The following is a 24,620-nucleotide window of genomic DNA, read 5'->3' as shown; positions in this document are numbered from 1 at the left end:
AAGTTTCTTACTGGGAACTCTCTTCCTTGACTCAGGTCCTTTTCCCACGGGCAGTCCAGGTGTTTGGGGTTTTACAGTCTTTTCACTTACTTTCTTTGTTTTCTTTGCAGAAGGTACACCGATCCGAGGTAAGACACCCCCAACTCACTCACTCACCCACTCTCCAAACACTTCTCTCCACTCAGTTCCTGTTTCATTGACCTGTGCTCAATACAGATTCTTCTTGTTGTTGTTGTTATGTTTTCTTGTCCTGCTTCACGTCTGGATATTTCTTTTTTTATACCTGTCTTTATTTTATATATGGTTATAATGTCCTTTTTTGTTTGCTGGGTGCACTTGGTAATACTGATACTGTTATTCTAATAACGTCTCAGGCTGTGCTGCCTCAGATTTATGGCAGAGTTTTAAGAGCTAATCTCTCCAGGACTGTAAAGGACTGAAGTTTATCTTGAGCATTAAATGCTATCAAAGCTCAGTAAATACTTAGGGCCTTCTCTTGATTGGTGCAAAGCGCTCTCGAGCCACTGGTGGTGGTGAAAGTTTTCCAATCCTTCGCTCAGTCAGTTCTCAGCACTTACCATCTCAGCATACTCATTTGTTTGGCTGCAAAGACTTCTTTCCCCTTCCTCCCCACTCTCTTACCCTTAGGTTTTCAGGGAAAGATACCTGTGGTAAGTAGCTTCTGCACTCTTTAATGGAGCAAGAAAGATATTAGACCTCAAGCTGTCATTGAAATGCAGCAGCAATTGGGTGTGCACCCCTTGGAAGACCCTGCCTTGGTTTTATCTACGCTGGCAAATTTAAAAGTCCATAATTCTGTGCTGGTAAAAGCAACAGGAGGTGCTATAGGTGAGATTTAACTTTTTCACACATCATCTCGATTGGCTCCTGACAAGTGCTGAAAACTCATTGACCTGTCTACGGTATAATTTCCACCATTGCATTCACCAGCGAAGCTGCAGTGGTGAAGATGAAAGGGGTGAGTCCTCATTGCCCTGGCAAAGCTGCCTGGCAAAACACGGTTCTGTTCCTGCTCTGCAGTGCAGCTTCGTCTCCCCTGGTGTACACTCAGATAAGCAATGCTCGTGAGCCGCACAAAAATTTTGTCTGGAACCAGTGGAAGCAACCCACAGATTTGACCAAAAGAACAGAAGTTTCTAGGAAAACTCACTGACCAGCTCTCCGCCAAAGTGGAGCTCTCAGATGGCAGAGCGTGCTCGAGCTGTTATTCAGTATGAAATGTGCTCGGCTGGCGTCTCAATGTGAAGCTTCAGTCTGTTTGCTTTCTAACTCCTGTTATACTGAAATACCCACAAATTCTTTTGAGATTAATTTACTTTAGTTTAGTGGCTTGGGTGGGGTTTTTTGTTTCTTAATTCTATCTGTTCTGCCTTTGGGAGCTACCAGACACAGTGGATGCTAGCAGGAGTCGCACTGTCACACCCCATCCCTGTCATAAATACTCTCACAGCCTCATGTCCTCCCACACAGCATCCTTTTTCACCCCTGCACACACAGAGGAACATGAGCTCCATGTCCTCCTCATGTGAACATGTTGGTTTTTCCTTCCTGAAGAGGCTGTATCTGCAACCAACACTGATACCATTTGCACTGTTCTCACTTAAGATTTTATCAGTAATATTACGCTGAGCTGGAATTGTTTGGTTTTCATATTTAGCTTTTTTTTTCCAGAGAATGGGAGTTAAGAGTCTTACCACATGTGAGCTCTGTCCGTATCTGTAGTATAATCATGTACTCCTAATACATAAAACATTTGATAGCCTGTTGAATTATTTATGTAGTACGTATTTTAACTGGAGTTTTGCAGGGATGAAGCCTTCCGAGGTAAATGAGGCAGTTTTCTTCCATGTAGTTACATGCTGCATATCTCTGCACGTTTGCTTATAGAGGTGTTTAGTATGGGCTTCTGGGTACATTCTTGTAGGCTGCAATAACGTGTAGATTTAAGAAAAACCTTTATCGTTTTGGCCCAGTCAGTGTAAACCACACGGCAATTGAGAAGTTCCAATGCAGCGTTGACAAGGTTTTCCCTTGGCAATATTCACTGTCAGTTAAGGTGCTTTTCACACTGACTTTTCTCTCCCGCAGGCTTCCTGTGAATCAGGTATTTGGGCACGAAACAAAAGCAGCAGTGATAAAAATGCTCCAGGGATCCGAGGCAGTGGGTGACAAAGGCTCTCACTTTTATGGTCACTGCTTCAAATCGAGCAAGGGAAAGTCAGCTGCCTTCCGATAGATTCCTGGGGATCACAGTGGTGTGGATTACTGAAGTTGATTTCATGAGTTCTGGTGCAGAACGTCTGCATTGCAGAAGCCACAAAAGTTGATACTTTTGCTGATCATTTCAGTACGGAGAGTAACAGTCTGGAGAGGGGCTATTAAATTTTCTCTTCCTGTTGCATATGTGTCCAGCCGTGACGCTGAGCAGAGACGTTAGCTGATAGCGGCAGAGGGCTCAGTACTTCCAGAGCTTGTAGCCCAGGACCCCCAGGGAGTGTCCCAGTGTGTGTTAGCCCAAGGGGAGGAAAAAGCAAAATATTGACACTATTGCTCTCTCTTAAAAAAACCAGAACAAAATAAAATGGTGACAATCGTGTCTTTGCTGCGATCTTCTTCTCTCCTCCCAGGTGGCCTGCAGATTGAAAGCAGCGAGGAGACAGACCAGGGGAAGTACGAATGCGTTGCCAGCAACAGCGCTGGAGTGCGCTACTCCTCACCTGCTAACCTTTACGTGAGAGGTAGGGAGCGCATCGGCTCACAACACTGGCGAATATCTCCCTCCCCATGGCCTTCCTTTGTCCCCAGCTGTTTGATTCGATCCTGTCGCTGAGTGCAGGGGAAGCACTGGTGTTAATCAGTTGGATCCTTATGGTGCTGAGCTTGCAGGGGGATCCTGGTGCACCCTGACTTCTTCACCATTGCTGGTGGCTCCAGCTACCGCGCCAGAGCTGCAGAGCAGCAACGCACGGCTGTGTCACCCACAGTGAAGTCAAGTGTGACCCAAGCTCGTGTGCCCGAGAATCTGCCAGCATCAACCTGCAGAGCCCAGAGGGGAATGGACAGCTTTGGCTGCAAAGAGGCCATAATCCCCTTTTCTCCCAAAGGATCGCTGCTCTCTGGGAGTGGGAAGGTTTCAGTTCTGCTGGTGTGGGTGTGAGAGGAGGGGAGGACCCTCTCAGCCCACTCCACTGAGCTCTCTGACCCCTGGATCTCACCAGATTGCAACACGAGGGTGTGTTCTCACTTCTCGCCTGAGTCCCAGCTGGTTTTCCCTTTGCCAGCAGTAATTTGTCACTGGTTCCTTGGGCACGAATGCTGGCCGTGGGCACAGGCTCGCAGAAAGCTGGAGACGGCCAGCAGACATCTCCACCGCAGACAGATTCCTTTACCCGTGTAGCATGGGGAACAGATGACAGGGGGATCGGCTTCTGCTTGATGCCCCCTCAATGTTCTCACACCCAGTGGGGCAGTAGCCTTTCTGCTTTCTTTGTTATCTTATTTTAATCTCTCTGACCTGTAATATTTTGTGTGTAGCTTTGGTTTAATATCTTTCCACAGCAAAACCCTTTTGGTAATGAGAGAGCAGGGCTTCTTCTCGCTTTTTTTTTAAAAAAAAAACAAAAACAACACATTGGGAGGAAAAAAAGAAAAGTTACATCCCAGCAAACTGTTCCCATTTCCATCCCATCGACAGAGGAAGCGCCTCCCACCTACACTCACGTTAACTCTGCAGTCAAATGCAGAGCCATGCTCCTGTGTGCACTCCTTTCTCTCTCTCTTTCTCTCTCTCTCGTGTCTCACGCTCACTAAATCACATGCACATGGAGAGAAGGCTTTTAATAATTTAATGTTTCCAAGCTAAATTTTAAATAGCCTTTTGTGGCCAGCTGGAAAATTGCGTTTGAAATTTGCCCTGTTGCCTGGGCCCCGAAATTCTTCTTTTGGGAATGTAAATCTGGATCTGATACCAATTCAGGGCTAAATCCTTCGCAGACAGCTTAGCTGGAATGTTTTGGGTTCTTTTTTTTAAAGAAAAAAAGAAACAGGAAAAAAATGTGGGGATTTTTCATTATGCTTTTATTTATAAATTTCCTCTACCTTTCTGGCCACTCGGAAACTACCCAGGAGACAAAGGTTGTAACCTTGGAGTTGCTTGTCTCCGCACCTGGATACAAGTCGGCTCCAGGTGGATAGCCCTCTTTCTATCCAAGTTAGCCTGTGCGTACCTGCGGCCTGCCTGAAAAACAAAGCCAGCATTAGCCGGCCGAGAGAGTGCAGAAAACACCGTGTAAGCAAGCTCGGCCTGTGGTTTGGGTGTTTTTCATGCTGTTTAATTCCTTGTTTCATGTGTGTTAATATCGTGGAAAGGTAACAAATTTCTGAAATGGATTTGCTTTGGTGGGAGGGAAAGTTCATGCACATTTTTCTTCCCGTTTTTTGTTTTAAAAGAGTCTTGAACACTCTTGTGTTTCCAATTGACTTGTTTCTCCCATAACATGCTTGTCTCTATAGAACACCTGGGATAGGAGTTGTAAGTTTTAACATTGCAAGGAAATGTTTTGGTTTTGTTTTGCTTTTCTTTTCTTCTTCTAATTATTTCTTTTTCCTTATTCAGTCCCATTGCGGAGTTAGTGCAGCAGGGCCGGGTGTGGGGGCTGGTGGGAGCACGGGCTGGGGGAGCGGATTTCCAGCCCGAGGGTCTCCTTTATGTCGGGTCTCCTGCGCCTGGTGCGGGTTCCGCTCCCCCTTCTCTAAAGAGCAGGTGGACTTACACAAGTGAGAACTCCTTTCGGGGGCTGGCACCTCTGTCGGGTGCCGATTCTGAATTCGGATTGCTCACAGTCTGACCTCTGTACAGAGCTCGGTTGTTCTTAAACAAAAGGTACCTAGCTGGATGGGAGGGGGAACGTTAGGAAGGCAGGAAAGAGGGTTGTTACTACCTTCATTTTTTTTCTTTTCTTTTTTATTTTGGTTAAGAGAAAAAAAAACAATCAATTTGCAGCTGACAGCCTTGAGAAGGCCTTTTTTTACTCTCTCTGTGTTTCCCCTATTTTTCTCTTCTCCTCATGTCATTGTGTTCCGCATCAAACCCCCTTAACATCCCTCAGAGCTACGAGAAGGTTGGTGTGGTTTTTTTCTTTTTTACTTTCTTTACCCACATTTTTACATTCTTAAGAGAAAAAAAAAAAAAAAAAAAATTAAAAAAAAGAGAAAAAGCAAGAAATCTTTAAGATGAGCGAGACCCGCCCGTTCCCGGGTCTCGCAGAGATGAGTTGAGTTGCATTGTGGGCCTCTCTATGCATCCTTTGGTAATGTTGCTGAGTTCTTGCACTTTTTTGTCGTCATGGTTACCTTGCCGTTTGGACATTGGGCCTGATGCATGATAGGAGAATGTAACAATCTTCTTTGCATGCCACTTTTTAAATTAATTATGAATTATTTTTTCTATATATAAATATGTATAGTTTGGGTTTTTTTACAATTCTGGTTTATTTGAAGTGGATTTACTCTTACTTTCTAAATTTTTTTGTTCTGTTGGGTTTTTTGCTTTCTCTTGATTTCCTATTTCAGTTTTGATTGGTTATGCTGTGCTGTAGTTTATTCCAAACGCATTGTGAGAAGCCAGTGTTCCTGCCCACCCGGTGGTAACTGAACTCCTCAATCCCTCCAGGAGGAAAGGAGTCACACAGCTCTAACGCCTGTCCATGGAAGCCCTGCTATTTGGGACAAACCTTTGTTTTGGGGGGAGGGAGGGATCTGGGAAGTGGAAAAGATGGTGAGAAGCCAGGGTGTCGTTCCAAGAGTTAGAGCAGACCCTGGGTCATATTATTACTTACGTATTTCTTGGAGGTGTGGCTCTTGTTCCACATCCTGCACACAAGGAAAAACCCTGATCCCTGCTCGGAAGGGCTTCCCCAGCAATCCAGGACTCGCTCACTGGTAACTGGCCATTTCCCTCCGGTAATACCCAAGACACTGCGTCCGGGAGCTAATCTGCTGTCAGCCCAGGATGGGTAAAGGCAGAAAGCTTCCTGCTGCGTTACTGAATCCCACGCAGTTGTCTTTCCCTTAGCACCCGTGTGTGCGTGGAGAGCCCTATCATCAGGCAGCGCCTCGTCTCATCAGCAGAACTTGGCAGATTCCCTTGTAGGAGGGTGATGCCTTGTCCTTGTGGTGTCGGAAGTGAAGGGCAGCCAGCCAGCCGCCTTCTGTGGAAGGGTAGCTGGGTCTAATGGCTCTGCCTCTCCCCATTTACCCTCTTTCTTCCTTGTCATTGAACCATTATTGCCTGGCTACAGGCACCTTGAAAACCAGCCAGGTCCAGAGAAGGTAGAGCCCTCCTTCCTAAAGGAGCATGGAAAGAGAAATTCAGCAGCGGTAGATACCAAACAAGGCTGCTGGGACACATCTGTCAGCTGCATCTCTATTGTAAACAGCAACAAGAAATCCGACAAGTTACGTTCTAGCTGAAAATGCCTCTTTTCCCTCTTCTCATCTCCCTGTTTATCCCCATTAAGCTTCTGTTGCCTCCCATGTGTGCATCCCGAGTGGGTGAGCCACATGGGATAGTAAACAGGTGGGGTTTTTGCAGTGTGTTAGTTGTACCATTGGTGCTTGGTGCTTTTGCCCTTTGCAGAATTGAATGCCCTTCCTTTCCCTTTTGTGCATTTCCCTCTGCCCATCAGTCCTCACTACTCAATAATCTACCAAAGGAGTGGCTTTCCTAGTGTACAGGTATTAAAGCTGTGTGATTTTTGAGAAATCCAGTGCAGTATTGACACAGTATCTGTCTCTCTCTTTCTCTATCTCTCTCTTTCTCTCTGTCTGTCTTTCTCTTTTTCTTAAAATGCTGAGATTTCAGTGCTCGGACCCTCAGTGCTGGTATTCCCCCCTCCCCCTTTCAAATCTCTCCCCCTCTCCCCTTAGATACAAGGGTACCACTCCGAAATGCTGCACTGTTGATAATGTATTTCTGAAGCGGCCAGCTGTGGCTCTTCTAACGTTGATGCCAACAATAACCGAAAGACATCCCCCAGCCCCATTTCTCTATTTAAAGAAAGAGAAAGGAAAAAAAAAAAAAAAGAAAAAAGGCTTGTTCTATTTAAAAAGAGCAAGAGAGAAGGAATAACATTTGAAATGAGGTGTTCCCATCCCACCTCCCTCCTGCCTAGGACTAAAAGGTGATAATCACTACTAATTACAAGATTTTCCTTCATGAACAGGAGTTTGAGTTTCAGGATTTAGGTGCAATTAAAAAGGGATTTATACACCATTGTTTTTTATTTGTTTATTTTATCTTTTATAAAGTACTTCTAACATGTCCAAACTGCACTGCTGCTGCTAGAATCTCTTGTGATCTGAGAAGGTTTTAAGATTAAATTCTTCCTTAAGAGCCAATAAAAATAATAATAATAACATCATCAACAATAAACTACAGCTAAATTGAACGTAGTCATGATAGGCTGGAATGACACTGGGCAAGGAAGTAGAGACTTGACCTGGCTAAAAGAGCTCATATGTTTGCTAGAAGTTACGGGCATGGTCTTGAAATTATTGATTAAGGGTTTGCCTTGTGTATTATTACAGATCAGATCACGCCATGGTCCGAAATAACAAAGACTCTGCTAACAGGGAATTCCCGAGGTCAAATGCAGATTTATCTTTATGGAGACCCACAAAAGCAGGTCAGAAGTAGGTGAGATGAACTCTGCCACCAGCCTAGGGTGTATGAAGGTTTCTGCTCTATGCCAGTTGTCCAGATTTCACCTGTGAAAAGAAAGACACAGTTCTAGCAGGCAAGTCAGCACACCTTAAGATGGGGATGCTGATTTTTATGGGAGCTATACAACTCACCTGGCTTTCAGAAGTCTCAAGGGATGCTTCTCTGTATCCCCAGGGATACAAATACCACCAAACTTCTGGCCCATAGTGATCGCAGGAAAGGACGGATTTGAAGTCCTGTGTATCAAGAGATGTCTGTCTCACTGGGTGCGGTTGAGAAGGAGGCTGGGTTGAGACCCTGGAGTTCTCATAGCTAGGCAGAAAGCGAATGCCTGTGTATGCACCCATGCTGAGAGCTGCGTGGCCTCCTTTCAGCTAGGATGGAAGGGAAACGTTTTTGCCCCTTTTTAAGAGGCTTTGAATCTTGCCCAGAAGGGCCGAGATGCTTGTTCCACTCGGGTGGATAAAACCAGGTGAATAACTCATACCTGATGGTATTTTTCTCCAAGCATCAATGAGTCAACACGTGCCGGGTCCAGGCTGTGCCCTAGAGAGGGTATCTGTCTGCTTGTGTGGGATCTACGGCCACAGCTGGTTTGCCCCCTCGAAATGGAGCACTTCGTAGCCGTCCTCTTAATTTTGAAAGCTTCAGACTTCCACCTCGATGGCTCTGTTTTCATCCAAACAGCCAGCTGCTTGGCTCAAGATAGAGCACTGTATGTACGGACTGAGCGTCTCTGCATGCTCTTCCATATTACAGAGGCAAAGGAGAATGAACAATGCACTGTGGAGCTGTGTGGGCTGTGCGTTAGCAACCTCTGAGCATGCAGAGCTGCTGCTGTTGGTACAGGACGAATTGTCATGGTTGAATTTACCAGAATTAAAAATTTTCCCCTATTTCACACAGTGGTGCCCTGTCAGGAGTTACAAAAGGTAGCAGTTGTGGTGCTGCAGGGATAATCCTTTTTCCCCTCCACTCAAGCTTCTTGTTGCTCTGCTCTTTTCAAGCACAGGGAGTTTTAAATGGTTCAGCAGGCATTTAAAAACAGTACACTGTGCCTGCTTAGGCCTTGCCTCTTCTGCTGCGGGAGTCAAGTACGAGTACAGCACTTAGTCACCCAGAATCAGGTTCTGCAGCCCAGGTCCTGCTGAGAACATTTCAAATATTTTTCAAGGCTCTCTGGAAAACCTCAACTCACTGAGAGACCGAAGATGAAAACAGGCCAGGGCTAAACACGTAATAGCAAAACTAGTTGAAATCAATTAAAATAAAAACCACAGAAAATGCAGAAATAGTGTGTCTAGGACCTCAAGAAATAAAGCTTCAACATATATTAAAATGTGACTAATTTAACAAATAATTTAGCCTGTAGCCTGCTCCTGGATTAAATTTGCCTCGTGTAATTTGGCCGTCAAACCAGAGCTGCTGGTTGCTCAGCCTGTCCCTCAATAGACAAGTGGAATGGTTGCTAAGCTTTTCGCTTTCAATGCCATTTCGAGGTTAGAATGAAATAATTGCACTTGCTCTATAGATTTAACAAATAGCCGCAAGGTCAAAACAATCATTGATATTTTAAAATGTAGGAATTTTAATACCTTTTTTAGGCTAGCATTGATAAATTCTTTAATGGAAAAGGAGGGAGGCAGAACCACCACTAGTTCGTACAGCTGCCGCTGTAGTGCCATGTTCCAGGCGCTGGAATTTAGGGAGGGAGAGTTCTGTGACAATTTGTCAGCATTACATTAGCACTGCCATGGGTGGGGGAGCACCCTGTCCGTGGTTGGGGTGTCCTCAGCTCTGAAATTCTAGTTTAAAACCAAAGCAAACAAAACAATGTTGCTGTGTTTCTGCAGAAGGATTTCTCAAGGGTATCAGGAAATGGAAATGGATACAAAAAGCCACCCCCCCAAAAAACCCCCCAAAACCTCAAAAATGTATATGTATGTATATATATGTATATCTCTCTATAGAGGGCACTTTGCAGGAACACTGTGCTGTACTGATCTCGAAATCTCTGCCTGCCTGTGTCTCTTACACCTTTTGCATCGCTGTTCTCTTTGTTTTAGGGGAAAAAAATTAGATTACACCTTGTCAAATTAAAATAACAAAAATAAAATAGTGAAGTCTGTGTTTAATGTTACAGAGCTGCTTGAAAACAATTGGGTTCAGATTATTTTATATTCAATCCTGTAAAAAGCAACAGAAAAAAAAAAAAAGACTTACAAAAGACCAGAGATGTTCGGCCAGCCTGTCACTCAACTAATGTGTTTTTTTTAAATGGAAAAGTAACAATGATTGGGAAGGTAATGGATTTCCTCCAGACCAAATCCAAGCCTTGGTCTCATTCTTTATTTATCTCTCTATTTACTTATTTATTTTTATTTACCATGAAGGAAATTAGGAAGGAGGTGGGCATGAGGAGGGAAGTATCTCGTCCTCTGGAGGGACGGAGGTCGGAAATCCAAACGCGAACAGCGTCTCGCCCCAGCGGAATGAACTTGCAATTGGAATGGGAGAGGGAGAAGGCAGAGGCGGCTGCACGGACAGCACGGGGCAGGGACAGACCACCTTTTGGGAGGGGAGGACAGGTGTAATCTAAGCTTCACTAATAACGTAGAGGCTGCACATTATTTTGGCACCCTTTCCCCTACCCCCTCCTCATTTTGGAGCAAGACGGAATGACTCCTGTCTCACCAAAATGGCCAATAATGTCCGCCTTCTCACCTCATTTGGAGCAGCAGCTTGCTGAGTGTCAAAATGTTTAATACCATTTGGTTTTGTTTGGTGCTTTCAACCAGTCACTTCACTTTCTTTTGTTTCCTTTTTCAATTAATTTCTTCTCTAAGATATATGTTTATCTTTTAGTTGGTTTAATGTGAATCGGGGTTTGAAGTGACGGGTTCTTGTCCAGTACGTTCTCCTTTCCCCACCTCGCTCCTCCTCCAACATTTTTCTCCCTGAGCTAATCTGCAAGGGGCTTAAAAAGTGGAACCAGTGAGTTTCCTCAGCACAAACCGGTTGGTTGGTCCTCAGATTTCTCTCACTAGCAGCGTCCTGGGAACACATTTTAAGGATGGATTCTGGTGTTGCAAAAGTCAACCCTGGATCTCCCAGTGTCTCTTCCGATCAGGTCTGTAAAATCTGTCCCTTTCAAAAACATCTCTCACCTTGTGGACCCCAGCTCTCTTTTTAACTGAGTGGTGGTGGTGGGGAACCTTAGCGATGTTGATTGGTACCTTCTCGTTGGAAAGAATAATGCACCAAAAAATGCCACTCACAGAACACAAACTGGGTTACCCTCTCTGCATCCGTGAGCAGCAACAAAACCAATTGGCTTTACGTGTGAAAAGTTGTGGATCTGTTCGGTTTCTAAGGAAAGTTATGCTAAACAGAATTTGGGATGCAGATTTGACTGCATGAAATGCTTACCTAACAGACAATATTAAACAGACTCATAACTAACTGCACTTCAGAAATCTTTCTGTGCCTTAGAAGTGGCTTCTCTGCATTGAAATAATTTGATTTGTATCACAAATGTCCAGCTCCAGTTCTAAAATCTGGTTCTATCAGTAACAAGCTGTATCCTTGTTTGAAAAAAGCTCCTGAGAGTTTTTTGGCCATTGAAAATGTGTGTTTGTGTGTGCCTGCTTGTGTGTGTATATCGGGAGATGTTGCACATGCACATGGAGCATGCACATATGTGTACGCATGCAAGGTTGGCTTTGTAAAACAGGTCTGACAAAGCTGTCATGGAAACCAAACATGCCTGAAACTCAGGGAAGGTGCTTCTTGAAACCAGAAATTGGTAAAAGCATTCGATAAGAGTCTATAAAGTAGAGCCCTGACTGCCTCATCCCAACTTTTCCTTTCCGGAGAGGGCAGTTCTTCATTTCTTTCCAGTCCTTGGAATGTGTTAAATAGCAAAGTGGAAGGAATCTCTTCAATGCATTTTTTACATGTAAAATTTCACTCTTTCAGCTGCTCTGTGTGAAACCCAGCTGGAGCCAGAGCTGAAACCGTTCTTGATTCAATCTCTAGCTGCACTTCAAGCTTTCTTCCCACCACCACTCTCCTCCTCCTAGACCCTGACCTAAACGCAGACCCAGAGATTCTCAGCTCGACAAATCTCATGTCAACAGCCAAATCAGAGTGGTATAGCAATTAAAATAAGCGGCAGCACGATGGTTCTTGGTATCCAGAGATGAGCCCTGCAAGTATTTCCTGTTACAGTCAATGCGGTTGTCACTGCCCGGAGCCATAGCAGGGATGTATCTAGGGACTCTCTGAGGGCTCCAGCACTGAATGTTGGACTCACTGTCACATCCTAGACTGGTGCGTGGATGTTTGTATACTTGTGCACACACAGGAGTGTGTAGCTTTTTTTAAACCAGGATGCACAACACGAGTGCTACTGCCTGTTTCGGTCTCGCATTAGCGGGCTGCTAACCCTAGTGCCAATTCTCCCTTTTCACAGAAAGCGCCTTGTTTTGGGCTGGCGTCCAGATGTGCTGGTTGCTTCCCAGTAGTTAAGTGTGACAGATGCCGTTAAAACAGCCAAAAAGTGATAATGCTGCCCTGAGACCCCGCGAAGCTGGCCTAAACCCCTGGGTGCTGTGAGGAGGGTGGGGAGGATTGCTCGGCAGTTGTGTGTCAGCGTGCTCTGCACGGCTCCAGCTCCGTGGCCCTGAGCTTGTGTTTTGTGAGTGGATCTTCCCTGCCCTGCCCAAAACCACGCAGACAGCAGCGTCTGTTCCCTTCAGACTCCGATTCTCAGCACTCCACCATACATCAAATGATGCTTTTCAGTTATTAAATTCTGGTTTATTCTTCCCTATTTTTTTTTCCCTTTTTTTTTCTTCTTCCTTTCTCTTTTAGTTCGGTTTTATTTCTTTGTGATTAGCCTCGGTTTGAATTAATTGTCTTGTTCTGTTTCCATGACAACTCAGTGTTTGCATCCCACCTGCCGTTGCTGTTGATGCTGTTTGCTGACCGGATCTTGTCCGGCATATGTCTCCCCATTTCTCCTCACCTCTTCCCACCTTGCCTCCCCTCTCCAGAAGGTTACATATCAGCCCCCTCCTCAAAAGAGTCATACCCACCCCAGATCTGTCTGCATGTTGACCCCACTTGTTTCTTTTCAAGTTCTTTCCATCTTGTCTCAGAGCGTGACCAGTGTGGTCTTCGCATGGCTCCATTTTCTGAAATGCGGTACCTCTCGAAGCAGACAGTGGAAAGAAGGATGGAGTAGGTGACAGGGACGTACCCTCATGTCTAGGGCTAAAAGTCTTCCGTAGCGGTGTGACAGGAGGGAGAAAGGAGCATGTTGCCTGCTCTCTTGAGCCAGTGCTGGTGCCTGAGGTTGTGCGAAAACCATGGTACTTTCTCTCCTTATGCCTTTTTCTAAGCAGAAAGTCATCTTCTGGTGTTAGTGTCCAGGTGAGTTTACAGTCTCTCCCTCTGCACTCCCGTCCTTTCCCTGACTACATTGGAGGTGGGGGCATGCTATCCATTCTCTTCGCAAATCTGTGCATGCAGGAATCCTCCTCTGACATCTCTGAGCTCCTGATGCTGCAAATCTGGAAGTCTTCTCTTCCTTGCCTTTGGTTCCTCACTGCTGGTAATCATGCAGAAAAGGATCTGATTGATAGCACGATGGGAAGAGCACACCCTTCTTTGAAGACATCTCCTTGTCAGCTTGCAGGAGGCGGCAGAGGCTGTATTTGGCTGTTGCTTAACAAAGCCCCACTAAATGGAAAACAGCCACTACCTCTCCTGGCAGCGCCCATCCCATCTGAAAAAATCCGTAAGGCTGAGCGGCAGCCAGGGAAGTGGGCTGGAAGAGAAATACTAGAAAAATCCAAGACAGCGGTTCCGGGGGACCTCTGAAGGCACTAGGACTTGGGAAGAGCGATGGCAGGCTAAGCGCTGATGTCCTTTGCATTGCTTTTGCATGGATGCAATCGCCACTGATTTTCTAGAGGTTGTTCAGAGAGGTTAGCTGGGAATAGGACAGCAGGGACAGGTATTTTTCAGGCCCCCAGCACTCCTAACTCTCCTGCCCCTTGCTCACCCTACCCGAGGGGAGTTTACTGCATGGCTGTCTGAAGCAGGAGGAATCCCGTGCTCCTTTTCTCTTCCGGCTGCTGCTGTGCCTGCGTCTTCTGGGGGTCTGTATCCTTTTGTCTTTGCTTGCAGGATGGGACCTTGCCCTCAGCTCCCTCCCTAGGGCCTCTCTGATCCACTCATGTTTCTCCTTTGTCCCTTCTCCTGCTTCCACCCCTGAGGAAGAGCACCCACCTCAGCCAGCCCAGTTAGTTCAGAAAATGGAGCCAAGGAAACCGCACCCTCCCCTTTGCGTCCATGTTCTTACTGTGTAAGGTCTGGAAGCTGCATCCACCTCTCTGCTAAGGAGATGCACAGAACATGTCACTGTTTTCTCAACGTTGAAGTTTCATTACCTTGTTTTTCTTATTAATTCTATTCTATTTATTATTCCGCCAGGGCTGAGATGTGACAATGTGAGCCACCACATTGGGTCACATCAGCTAGAAAAAGTATGCAGCATTAAAGTGGGTTTCCCCCTCCCCTCCCTCTCTTTCTCTCTCTTCTTTCTCCCTTCCCCTCCTTGTTCTCCTTCTCCTTGTCTTTCTTTCTCTGTCGCTCCCTTTCTATTCAGTATCCATGTGGGCATTTGCTAGCCGCCCATAAATTATCTTTCTCTGCATTTTCCTCTCTCTCTCTCTCTTTCTATCTTTTTCTCTCTCTCTTTTTTACCTATTTTGCATGATGTTTGTGACTCTGAGAGCTGCATCTATCGATGGAACCGTGTCAGATCTTAAAGAGGCTTCGTTAGGGTTTCTATACCCGAAAACCACAAAAATTTCATTAGAGTTTCTCATCTTTTCCACACTCCTTCTCGCTCCAGGGGGACTGCCTCCCCCTGGACGGTTCTCACACGCAGACACTAACTAAATTCTGTCCCGCTCCGGGGACTCCCTCTCCTCCCTTTTTTTTTATATTTTTGCCTCGTTACTTTTCAAGCGGTGTGTCTCTGGCATTTGGGGATGTGATACTTCTCTCTTTGTTGAATTCTCTGGGTCCAACAAGGCAAAACCTTGAGAAGTTCCCATCTCCATCCCAGCCTTCTCCTTGCCACCACCCCACCTCTGCAGCATCCCTGGGGCACCGAGCGGCCGGTGGGAGAGGGCCCCTCTCCGGAGACGCGGGAGGCACCTGGACCCTTTCAGGCCGTGGTGGCGGAGGGGCTGTTTCGTTTCAATGTGGGAGAAGGTGACATGGGAGTCAGACCCCACTGGAAAAGGGGAGGAGCAGGTTTCCTGGGGCGCGGAGCGGGGAGCTGGGGGCCCCAGCGGCTGTGGAGGAGATTTTTCGACGCTCGCCATGCCAGCTCTTGCCAGTAAAGATGAGAAATTGCTAATAAATTTTTGTGTATTTATCTGTGCTGTGATGGGTCTAATCTTGATCAATGGAACCCTGTTGCTATGAAATATCGCTTTTATGTCTATATTCTATATATTGTTTGTGAAGTAAAAATTTATTTGTAGTTTAATTTTTTCAGTTTTTTGGTTTTGATTTTTTAATTTTTTTGGTTTTTGTTTTGTTTTTAAAGAAGGAAGAAAATAAATGATGACAAACCCCATCTATATTTAAATTATCTTTTGCTCTTTTTTCTTTTTCTCCCTTTTCTTCTTTTTCTTTTTCTTTTCTTTCTTTTTTTTTTTGTTTCGTTTTTTGTTTTTGTTTTGTTTTTTGTTACCTCTGTGCGTCTCGTCCACAGTTCGCCGTGTGGCCCCTCGCTTCTCCATCTTACCTGTCAGCCATGAAATCATGCCCGGTGGCAACGTCAACATCACCTGCGTGGCCGTGGGTTCGCCCATGCCATACGTCAAGTGGATGCAGGGAGCGGAGGACCTGACGCCTGAAGATGACATGCCTGTGGGCCGTAATGTCTTGGAGCTCACGGATGTCAAGGACTCAGCCAACTACACGTGTGTGGCCATGTCCAGTCTGGGAGTCATAGAAGCCGTTGCTCAGATCACGGTGAAATGTAAGAGAGTGTGAGCACGCCTGCGTGAGCGAGTGCGTGGGTTCCCCGACTGCATGTTTGTAGGAGCGTGCACGCATGAGCGTGTGAGCTGCTGCATGGGTTATATATGTGCAAGGCACATGTTGGGTGCACGGTTGTCACAGCATCCGAGCATGTGTGCAAAGCAAACGTGGGTAACGTGTGATGTTTATGCATGTGAGCATTTGTAGATAACGTGGTCGTGCCTGTCAGCCTTCACCGGTGCATGAGTGGGGATGTCGCTGCGCGTGCGTGGGTACCTGTTTCTGCTCGTGTCTTTGTGTGTCTGCACGGGGTCAGCCTCTGACTGTCCGATCTGCACATGAGTGCAATTATGCATGTAAAAGTTAGTTGTGCATGAGTGTGTGTGTGCATGGGAGAAGGAGCAACGTGGCTGTATGGGCATGTGGGTGCCTGACTGCATGTATATGTCTGTGTTGTTACAAGCCTGTGTGTATATGTGTAGAGGTGTGAGCATGAGCAGGAGGATAAACGTGTGCACCATGAGCGCCGTATGCTGGGATCTGTGCATGCATCTTTGGGCATCCCCCACAAAAAAGAAATCCGCAGTGAAGGGGAAGCTGGTGGCTTGAGATCTCTCCTCGCTTTAGGACAACTGAGCTGTTTGTTATGAAGCAAACTGTGATTCCAACCCCTGCATGCTTGTTTCTGTCCTGGGGTCTGAGACTGGCTGGGCAGTTTGCAAGGAGCCTTGGATGGCTTGATGCGTGCATGCATCCTGTTCCAGGGTTAGAGATTCAGCCAAGGCCCTGAGGATCTCTGGCATGTGTGCCCTTGCAGTAGAGCCTAGTTCCGGCATCTTAGTGGCCGTTGTTGCCTCAGCAAGAGGGGGAGTAACCCCAGCTTCCAGCTAGCAATTCCCAAGAGGAGCACGGGTGCAACCTTCAATCTATTCTGTCCTCAGCAGGGGAGTATTAAAACCCAAGCGGGATGCCCCTGAGGTTGGGTGAGTGTAGAGCTCTTTGTATGAGCTGGTGTCTGCTCTGAGTGCTGGCAATGCCCACGAGGGATCTGGGGGGAGATGGGGTGGGAAAGGATGTGGGCGGGTGGGGGAGAGGAGGAGAAACACTTTGGAGAAGGGGAGGGCTAAAGAAAACAATCCTGTTGTATCAGTGCATCTGACGAAGGTCTGGCAATAGAGATGAGTAGGGACTAGAGAATCTTGACATGACACTCATCCTGAGCCTTTGCACAGCGAGTGGGCTCACGTGCTAGCAGAAGGATGCCTAGGGCTGGACTGAGGTGCTCTTTGTTGTCCTGAATATTTTCTTCCTTCCTCTTTTTCCCTGTCTTTTCCTATCAATTTAAAAAGCTGCTGTGTGAGATACATTGCTTCTGCTTCCAACTATCCTATCTCCTCAGATGGGGAATCTTGCCCTGCTGGTGCCTTCTGCTTTTTGTCATTTTATTTGTATTCTATTCCCCCTTATGTTCCTGCATCTGCAGTCTTTCCAGGCAGAAGATGAAAGGAGAAGTTAGAGCTTTAGAGGTGCTCAAATCTAGAGAAGATGAGGTTGGAAAGGGTCTAAAGCGCGTAGTGAGGAAAACACGTAAAGCTTGCTGTTAAAGATGTCCAGCATTTAGCGTGCAGTCTCCAGCAAGCTCCAAAGGTAGTCTTCTGGATGCGAGACGGGGAGTGAGTGTTAACGCACATTGTGGCTTGAGAGGAAGCACTCCAAGTACTTAAGAGTTTTGTAGTTCTGGAGAGCGCAGTCCGCACTGTACCCTTACCTGCACGCTAAACATGGAGAGATTCAACAGTGCCGGAGCCGGGCTGCCAGCGCTGTTTCAGAAGATCTGATTACGTGCTCGGAAGGAGCTCCTGCGAAACTGCTTATTCTTACTGCCATGTGAGCCAGCGGATGTGCAGCTGAAGTCTGTGCTAATGATTCCAGATGCTTAGCTGAACACTTTCCTTTTGATGGAGCAGTTTAAGGAGGATAATAGAGTGTATAACTAGGTTCATAATATTTCAGCAGCACTTTACTGAACTGCCGCACTGTGATTGGTACTGTGCCTCTGGCTCCTGCAGCCCTAACTAGCCCAATTAGGCACCATTTCAGCATATGTGGGGTTTTTTTTAAATGTCTGTTCTTCCTGATTCTCAGCACTCCCCAAGGCTCCTGGGACGCCAGTGGTGACCGAGACGACAGCAACAAGTATCACCATCACCTGGGACTCTGGAAATCCAGACCCTGTGTCCTACTATGTCATTGAATACAAGTCTAAAAGCCAGGATGGACCGTATCAGATCAAAGAGGACATCACCACCACACGCTACAGTATTGGGGGACTCAGCCCCAACTCTGAATACGAGATTTGGGTCTCTGCAGTCAACAGCATCGGTCAAGGGCCTCCCAGTGAGTCAGTGGTCACTCGCACTGGCGAACAAGCTCCTGCCAGTGCCCCCCGTAACGTGCAGGGACGAATGCTGAGCAGCACCACCATGATCATCCAGTGGGAGGAACCGGTGGAGCCCAACGGGCAGATCCGTGGCTATCGTGTCTATTATACCATGGAGCCTGATCAACCTGTCAGCAACTGGCAGAAGCACAACGTGGACGACAGCCTCCTGACCACGGTGGGCAGCCTTCTCGAGGACGAAACCTACACCGTCCGGGTCCTGGCCTTCACCTCCGTGGGAGATGGTCCTCTTTCCGACCCCATCCAGGTTAAGACACAGCAAGGAGGTGAGCACCTGCGTCACCATCTTTGGATGCACTGGGCTGCAGGAGGGAGAGGTGTTGGCTTGTAGCGTTAGCCAGCTGTGGCTGCTGTGTCACCAGAGCATTTTTTTTTTTTCTTCCTTTATTGGGTCGATTTGGTTAAAATAGAAGTAATTTTCCTATAAGGAAGCTCAGTCCTGTGGCTGGAGCCAGAGGGCCTGGTGCATGATTTCTGATCTGTTTTTTCTCGGAAAGGTTGTTGCTTAAATGAGTGGGGCAAGCAATTATGCAAAGAGAATCTGTTTCAAAGTGAGGTATCTTACTGCTTCCAGTTTCTAAATGTCTTTAATAGACCTAAAAGCACTCACTGCCCAGAAGCATAAGTCTTCTTAAAGTACCCAGAAAGCACCTTCTTGGAGCTGAGTGGGGAATGAGCCTTATTTTGCCTTTTTCAAAAAGGAGAGCAAAACAAAGCCCTAATTGTCACAGCAGATGTGTTGAGCTGAGAACAGAAGATGTTTTATCACAGGTTGTCACCCAGCATGCTTTTGGGTGCTCTGCTATGGTGTGGGGTGCTGGTGAGGAAACCCCGCATCCTCACAGGCTGTTCGTGGGCTTCCCACTTCCAGAATCTTTTAATACTGGGGTTTAGTTGGAAGGGCTGTATTCTGCACTGCCAAGGGAGAGGCTTATGATCCTGTAGGACTCTTCCATCTCCAGCAACTCTGGACATGCTGGATGGAGTCCTGCAGTGGGATTTAACCCTCCACTGCTTTAAAGGAAGAACCTGCCCACTCTGCAGTGTGGCATTTCGCTGCTGACGTGCTCTTCACGCACAGGCTGTGAGGAAAACAGAGTTAGGAGTCTTCTAATTGTCTGAGCTAATGTGGTTCCTCCTGTCTCTCATCTTGCCTCCTCTGTCCCGTTGGCTCCTTCTCTGTGTCAGTTCCTGGGCAGCCGATGAACTTCCGAGCAGAAGCCAAGACAGAGACGAGCATCGTGTTGTCGTGGAGCCCTCCCCGCCAGGAGATCATAGTGAAGTATGAGCTCCTCTATAAGGAAGGAGACCACGGCAGGGAGGTGAGTCCAGAGAGGAGCAGCGCAATGGGTTGGGGCCCCGAGGAGCATCCCGGCCCTCCGTTCCCCAAGGTGGCTGAGAGAGGGGAGTAGGGCAGGTGTCTCTGGGCAGGGCTCGCCTCTGCTCCTTTTTGTTTGTTTTTATTTTTTTCTTCCCCCTCGCCCATCTCAGGTGCCGAAGAACTTCGAGCCAACGACCTCCTTCACTGTGGAAGGCCTGAAGCCCAACACTGAGTATGTCTTCCGTCTGGCCGCCCGCTCGGCTCTGGGCCTGGGGGCCTTCACCCCGGAGGTCAGAGAGCGCACCTTGCAGTCTAGTAGGTGTCTCTCCTTTTCCCACCCTTCTCTGAGGGGAAGACAGTCAGGGAGCCAGAGATGGTGGGCACAGGGGTACGGAGCTGTGGGGCGGCCGTTCGTGGTGCTGCGGCGTGTCGCACGTCTGGGGTTCCTCCGCAGGGAGGTGGGCAGCGGCGGGAGGGTGCCGCGGGGACCTGCTGCCTTCTCCCTTTGCTGACCCAGATAGCTGAGATGCGAATGAAGAGCGGGGCTGGCGCATGCTTTGGGGGGGCGATGGGAGGCCCGTTAGCACCGTCCACTTGATGAGGTGGGGAGCGGCGAAGAGCTTGTGGATGGGCTGCACTGGCCCTTGGTGCTGAGCATGCTCAGGGAGGACAGCACCCCACTGTCGTGCAGCAGAAACTGAGCAGCAGCTGTCCGGAGCGGGTGCGCGAGCAATGGAGCAGGGAGACGGTGGGGGAAATAGGGGGAAGAGGAGAAGGGAAGGTGATTAATCAAAGGTCCAGTGTTTTTGCCAGCCTTTGGGAAAGCTGTCCTCATGCCCTTTTCCATGAGTGACTTCACAGCGGCGGGAAGGAAGGTCTGCTGGCCCAGCAAGCGCTGGGAACGGTCCTGTTTGGGCTCCGGCAGAGCGGGAGAGAGGAGTCATGTGGAGGCTGTGGGGGAGATATTAATGACACCGGGATGGAGCGTACGCAACCAAAATGTGCTGGTTTTAGTTTAATGGATTGTCTCCCTTCGCTGTTGCCCTGGGGACAATAACCCTGGATGGCAATATTTCAACCTGGGCTTTTCACAGATCTTTGCTTTTAAATGAGGTGTTTTTTCACTGCATGAGTGGCTGTGGCAGCTGTTCTTTGTGTTTTCTGTCTCCTCTCATCTCTACTAAATCACTCCGCTGCAGTTTGGAGTAGCCGGGAGCAGAACTAACTCAGAAATGGCTCTGGTCACCAGTGTGAGGAGAGAGAGCGCCTGCTCCCATCTCTCAGAGTCCTTAACAAGGGAGAGCAGCGGGCGCTCGGCTGGGCGCCTGCCCCATCCTTCCGTTTTAATTGTCACGTCCTGCTGTCTGTCTCTCTCTTCCCTTTCTCTCCCCCAGGGGGTGGGAGGAAAGGGGAGTCCGTTTCTGCATAGACAGAATTCCTTACTGAGGCTTTCTCAGGCCTCCAGTCCATTCAAAGATATGTCGTTTTCTTCTTTCCTTCAAATGTTTTTCCCCTTTTTTCCTTTTTTTTTTCCCCTCTTACTCTCTCTACATATTGAAAGAAAATCCTTTCCTGACTTTGCTGCAGATCTGCTGGTTCTGATCCCAGTATGGTACTGTCAGAGGGAGCATCACTGGGGGGTGGGGGAAGATGAACTGAAAGGACCTGAAAAAGAAGTGTCAAACTTACCCACACTCTGCTTCTGTTTTACAAGGGGTTTCCCTCCTTGAGATTCATGGGGATGGGAGGAAAAATGGATCTGGGATTTGTGCTTTCTGGTTCAATAAAAACGGGCTGGAAGAGGGGTTTGGGAGCTGATGGCAGTAGGGCTTAGTGATGCCAAATATTTTTCCCTAAAGGGTGAGGAGAAGGGGATCTGGGAAGGGGGAAGGCTTTGGGGCTTTTTCTAACTTGGCACCTGCCCAGAATGAGGCCTCGTTTATTTCTGTGTAGCTCAGCTTTCATAGGGATAGTTTCATTAATTTAATGCTCATAAGAACATCAGCTGGGAGCTGTCAGTGTCCTGTAACACGGTGAAACATTTTTTCCTGGCTGGCTGTTGGAGGAACGAGTCAATTCTCCCTGGTCCAGGCGACATCCTTCGGCTCACAGACCTTCTGGCTCGGGACAGGCTTTTGTGTCTTCCCTCTGCAGCTCCTTTTCCGTTCAGCTCCTCCTTGGCCCGCTCCATGGCTCTTCTTTCTTTTCTCTTCCGCTGTCTGCCTGCCTGCCTGCATGCTCTCGCAACCCGATGAAACCAGCTCCCTGCTCTCTGTCTGTCTGTCTCTTGCTGGGCGGTTTCACACCACGATGGCATCTTGTCTCTGCAACGGCAAAGCCTCCCTCGTCCTCCCGCAGCCTGCTCTTCCCCTCCTGGCTCCGCTGGCAAGCATGTGCCTGCATGCCGCAGCCCTCCCTGCATTGCACACCTTTCTGCACAACACCCTCCACCTCCCTGTCAGGGTGGCTCCTCCTGAGCATCATAACCAAAGTAAAATCCATTAAACTAAAGGTAAAGTATCTTTTTCTTCTTGAAGTAGCTGGGTTTTAACTCTTCAAGTACCAGAGACGTAGATGGTAAAAATAACAGAATCTCATAGTTGGAGGAAGCTGGTTTGCCCTTTCCAACTAGCCATGACCTTCCCAGGGCTCCTTGGCAACTCTCCTACTCAGAAATTTCAGAGTGCAAAGCATGCGTCAACAGACAGGGGTGACAGGGTGGGTGCTGTGAGGCTGCATGTGCAGGTGTAGAGGAACAACGGGGCTTTCTCACCCTCCGTTCCTTCCTAAGAAAGGATGTTTCCCCCACCCATTAGCTCTGCTCTCCTTCCCTTCCCCCTTCCTCACAGTATGTGAAGTGAACAAAACTTACACAAAGTCTGTGGTACCTAAAGGGTTAAAAAACATTGTATTGTACAAGGTCAGTAAGGGTCATTCTTGTGGCTTGGACAGTCAACTTTAAAGCGTGTAAAAGATGCAGTTCAGGTGAGTACTGGCTGGTCTCAAGCGGATTCACAAATACAGTCCACCCTGTCGCTGCAGGCTCACACACACGTGCGTGGATCTGCACACACTCGTGTATGTCCTGGAGCCCGTGGGAGGGCAGGGAGGGGTTCCCGAAGAGCCGTCTGCCTGGTAAAAACAGAGACCAGCAAAGACGATGATCTGCCGGCCGGGGGGCTCTTGCCTGTGCTGTAGCTCCCTTTCCAGCAAAGGGGCTTGCTGCAGAGGTGAGCTCCCAGCCTCCGGTTTGGGCTGCGGTGCTTTGCCTCCTGCACACGGCTCCCACCTTCTCGACACTGTCCCCACGCGCGCACGCACATCTGCAGGCTCACGCAGGTTGGGCTGGATTGTGAAGGAAACTCACAGTGCCATGAACTCCCCAGATGCGTCTCCAGTATGGCCAGCACTTGGTGGCTGTTTTCATCCAGGTGCTGTAGTCGATGCGAGTGACGGGGAGGGGGTCCGGGTGGGATCTGGGCCTTCTCCCCCATCACTCACCCACCCCGCCTTTTTGACCAAAGAAAGTGCAAACCAACCTAAAAGGAGGCCTCGCTCCAGGGCCTCTTGGTAGGTCCCTGTGCTGGAGCGTAGAGGGTGAGTGAGCAAGCGAGCGTGACCACGCACAGCAGCTGCCAGTGCAAACAGTGAACCCAAGTGCCAGCTGGAGCTCCGGCTCTGCTTACTGGGGCTTTCATAATGAGTTTCAGGATGGAAAGGGTAGGTCAGGTCAGACCCTCTCTGCAGTGGGTTTCTCAGCCGTGGTGGCTTTGGCTGGACTGCTAAGCAGGAAAGGTGGCTTCTAACCCTGCCCTGACGGGGAGAAAAAAGAAGCAAACAGCATCATGGCAGGCACCGGAAGAGGGCTGAGTCTTTTCCTCCGTACCCTGAAAGGGACTCGAGTTGCTTCTGGGGTGTGGGAAGGAGCCGTGCTTCTCCATTCTGGAGATGTCGGTGCTGCATCGATCACAGCAGATGAAGAGAGCTATAGGGTGAAGGAGATCCGTCAGTGGGACTCTGCCGCCCTGCTCTCCGGTCTCTGCACAGGTACCTCGCCAAAAGAGGATAGATTGGGGTCCAAAATTGCCGTTACTGCACTCGCTAAGGTTCTGCTGGCAGGGGGGAGTAACTCAGTGGGGGAGCTAGCAGCGGGGCAGGGTGGCATTGAAAAGCCAGTCATGTACAGAAACCCACCAGGAGCTTGGTCTGGCCTCGTAGCTCAGTTTCTCTTGTTCTCTCGTAAGAAAGTCTTATAAGTTAGCAGTTGAAGCGTGGAAGGTAGGTAAACAGACTGGGAATGTTCTGGAAGGAGTCATTTTTTATATCAGTATTATTTTATTATTATGATTTCCTTTCTGATACGTTTTTTATTTTAAATTACTGGCTTGATTTATGTTTTACTTTCCAGTTTGTTACTTTTGGTTTTGTTTGTTTGACATATTTTGTATTATTTTGCGTGGCTAGCCATGGTCAGGGATCGTCACCCTCTGCAGTGGGATTCCTGAGGATAAGGGTTTCATTCTGCCATTTTAAATACAGCCAAAATGTGGCAATAAAGCATGAAAGTAGGAGAACAAGACTCAAAATGTCCTACTGGACAGAGCGCTCAGCACTGCAGTGTAAGGACTTTCTTTACCCTTTCTGCAAAACCCACTTCTATTTAATGGAGGCATATGCAAAGCATGTGGCTTTCACTCCAGTGCAAACTGGGCAAACTGGGACTTGATTTAGCAGAGTCCTCAAGGCAAGCTGGGCATAAGCATGTGTTTGTGACTCAGGGATGGGAGTCAGAGGTTTGAAGGAAATAATTCGTCAGTAAAAGAGCTTTTTGTTGATTAGAAAGCAACAGAGAAACTGTGACCACCATTTATGTGGTCATTCTTGCAGATGATGCTTTGGGGCCGTGTAAGGACACTCCAGTTTCTGGCAGTGTCTGCGGAGAGTTACAAGCTATTTACTGGAGTTTGGCTGTATTGGGGGAGATCGGTTTTGCAGAGTTGCCTTGAAAATGTCTCACTCTGCTA

The 24,620-nt window shown here is 47.9% G+C and overlaps 1 protein-coding gene across 10 annotated transcripts in view; it reads left to right on the top strand.

The window, feature by feature from the left end:
- Positions 1–24,620, top strand: part of PTPRS (protein tyrosine phosphatase receptor type S) — a 162,778-nt gene that overhangs the window by 98,631 nt on the left and 39,527 nt on the right. For all 10 annotated transcript variants that reach the window (XM_075776772.1, XM_075776768.1, XM_075776765.1 and 7 more), the window contains exons 6-10: positions 2,649–2,759; positions 15,543–15,812; positions 17,960–18,541; positions 19,464–19,597; positions 19,767–19,911. In XM_075776772.1, the coding sequence (XP_075632887.1) occupies positions 2,649–2,759; positions 15,543–15,812; positions 17,960–18,541; positions 19,464–19,597; positions 19,767–19,911 (1,242 nt within the window). The remainder of the gene's footprint in view (positions 1–2,648; positions 2,760–15,542; positions 15,813–17,959; positions 18,542–19,463; positions 19,598–19,766; positions 19,912–24,620) is intronic.

The sequence above is a fragment of the Balearica regulorum genome, chromosome 26, assembly GCF_011004875.1.
Source record: "Balearica regulorum gibbericeps isolate bBalReg1 chromosome 26, bBalReg1.pri, whole genome shotgun sequence".
NCBI classification, from domain to species: Eukaryota; Metazoa; Chordata; class Aves; order Gruiformes; family Gruidae; genus Balearica; species Balearica regulorum.
This window is presented reverse-complemented; position numbering and strand designations above follow the sequence as displayed.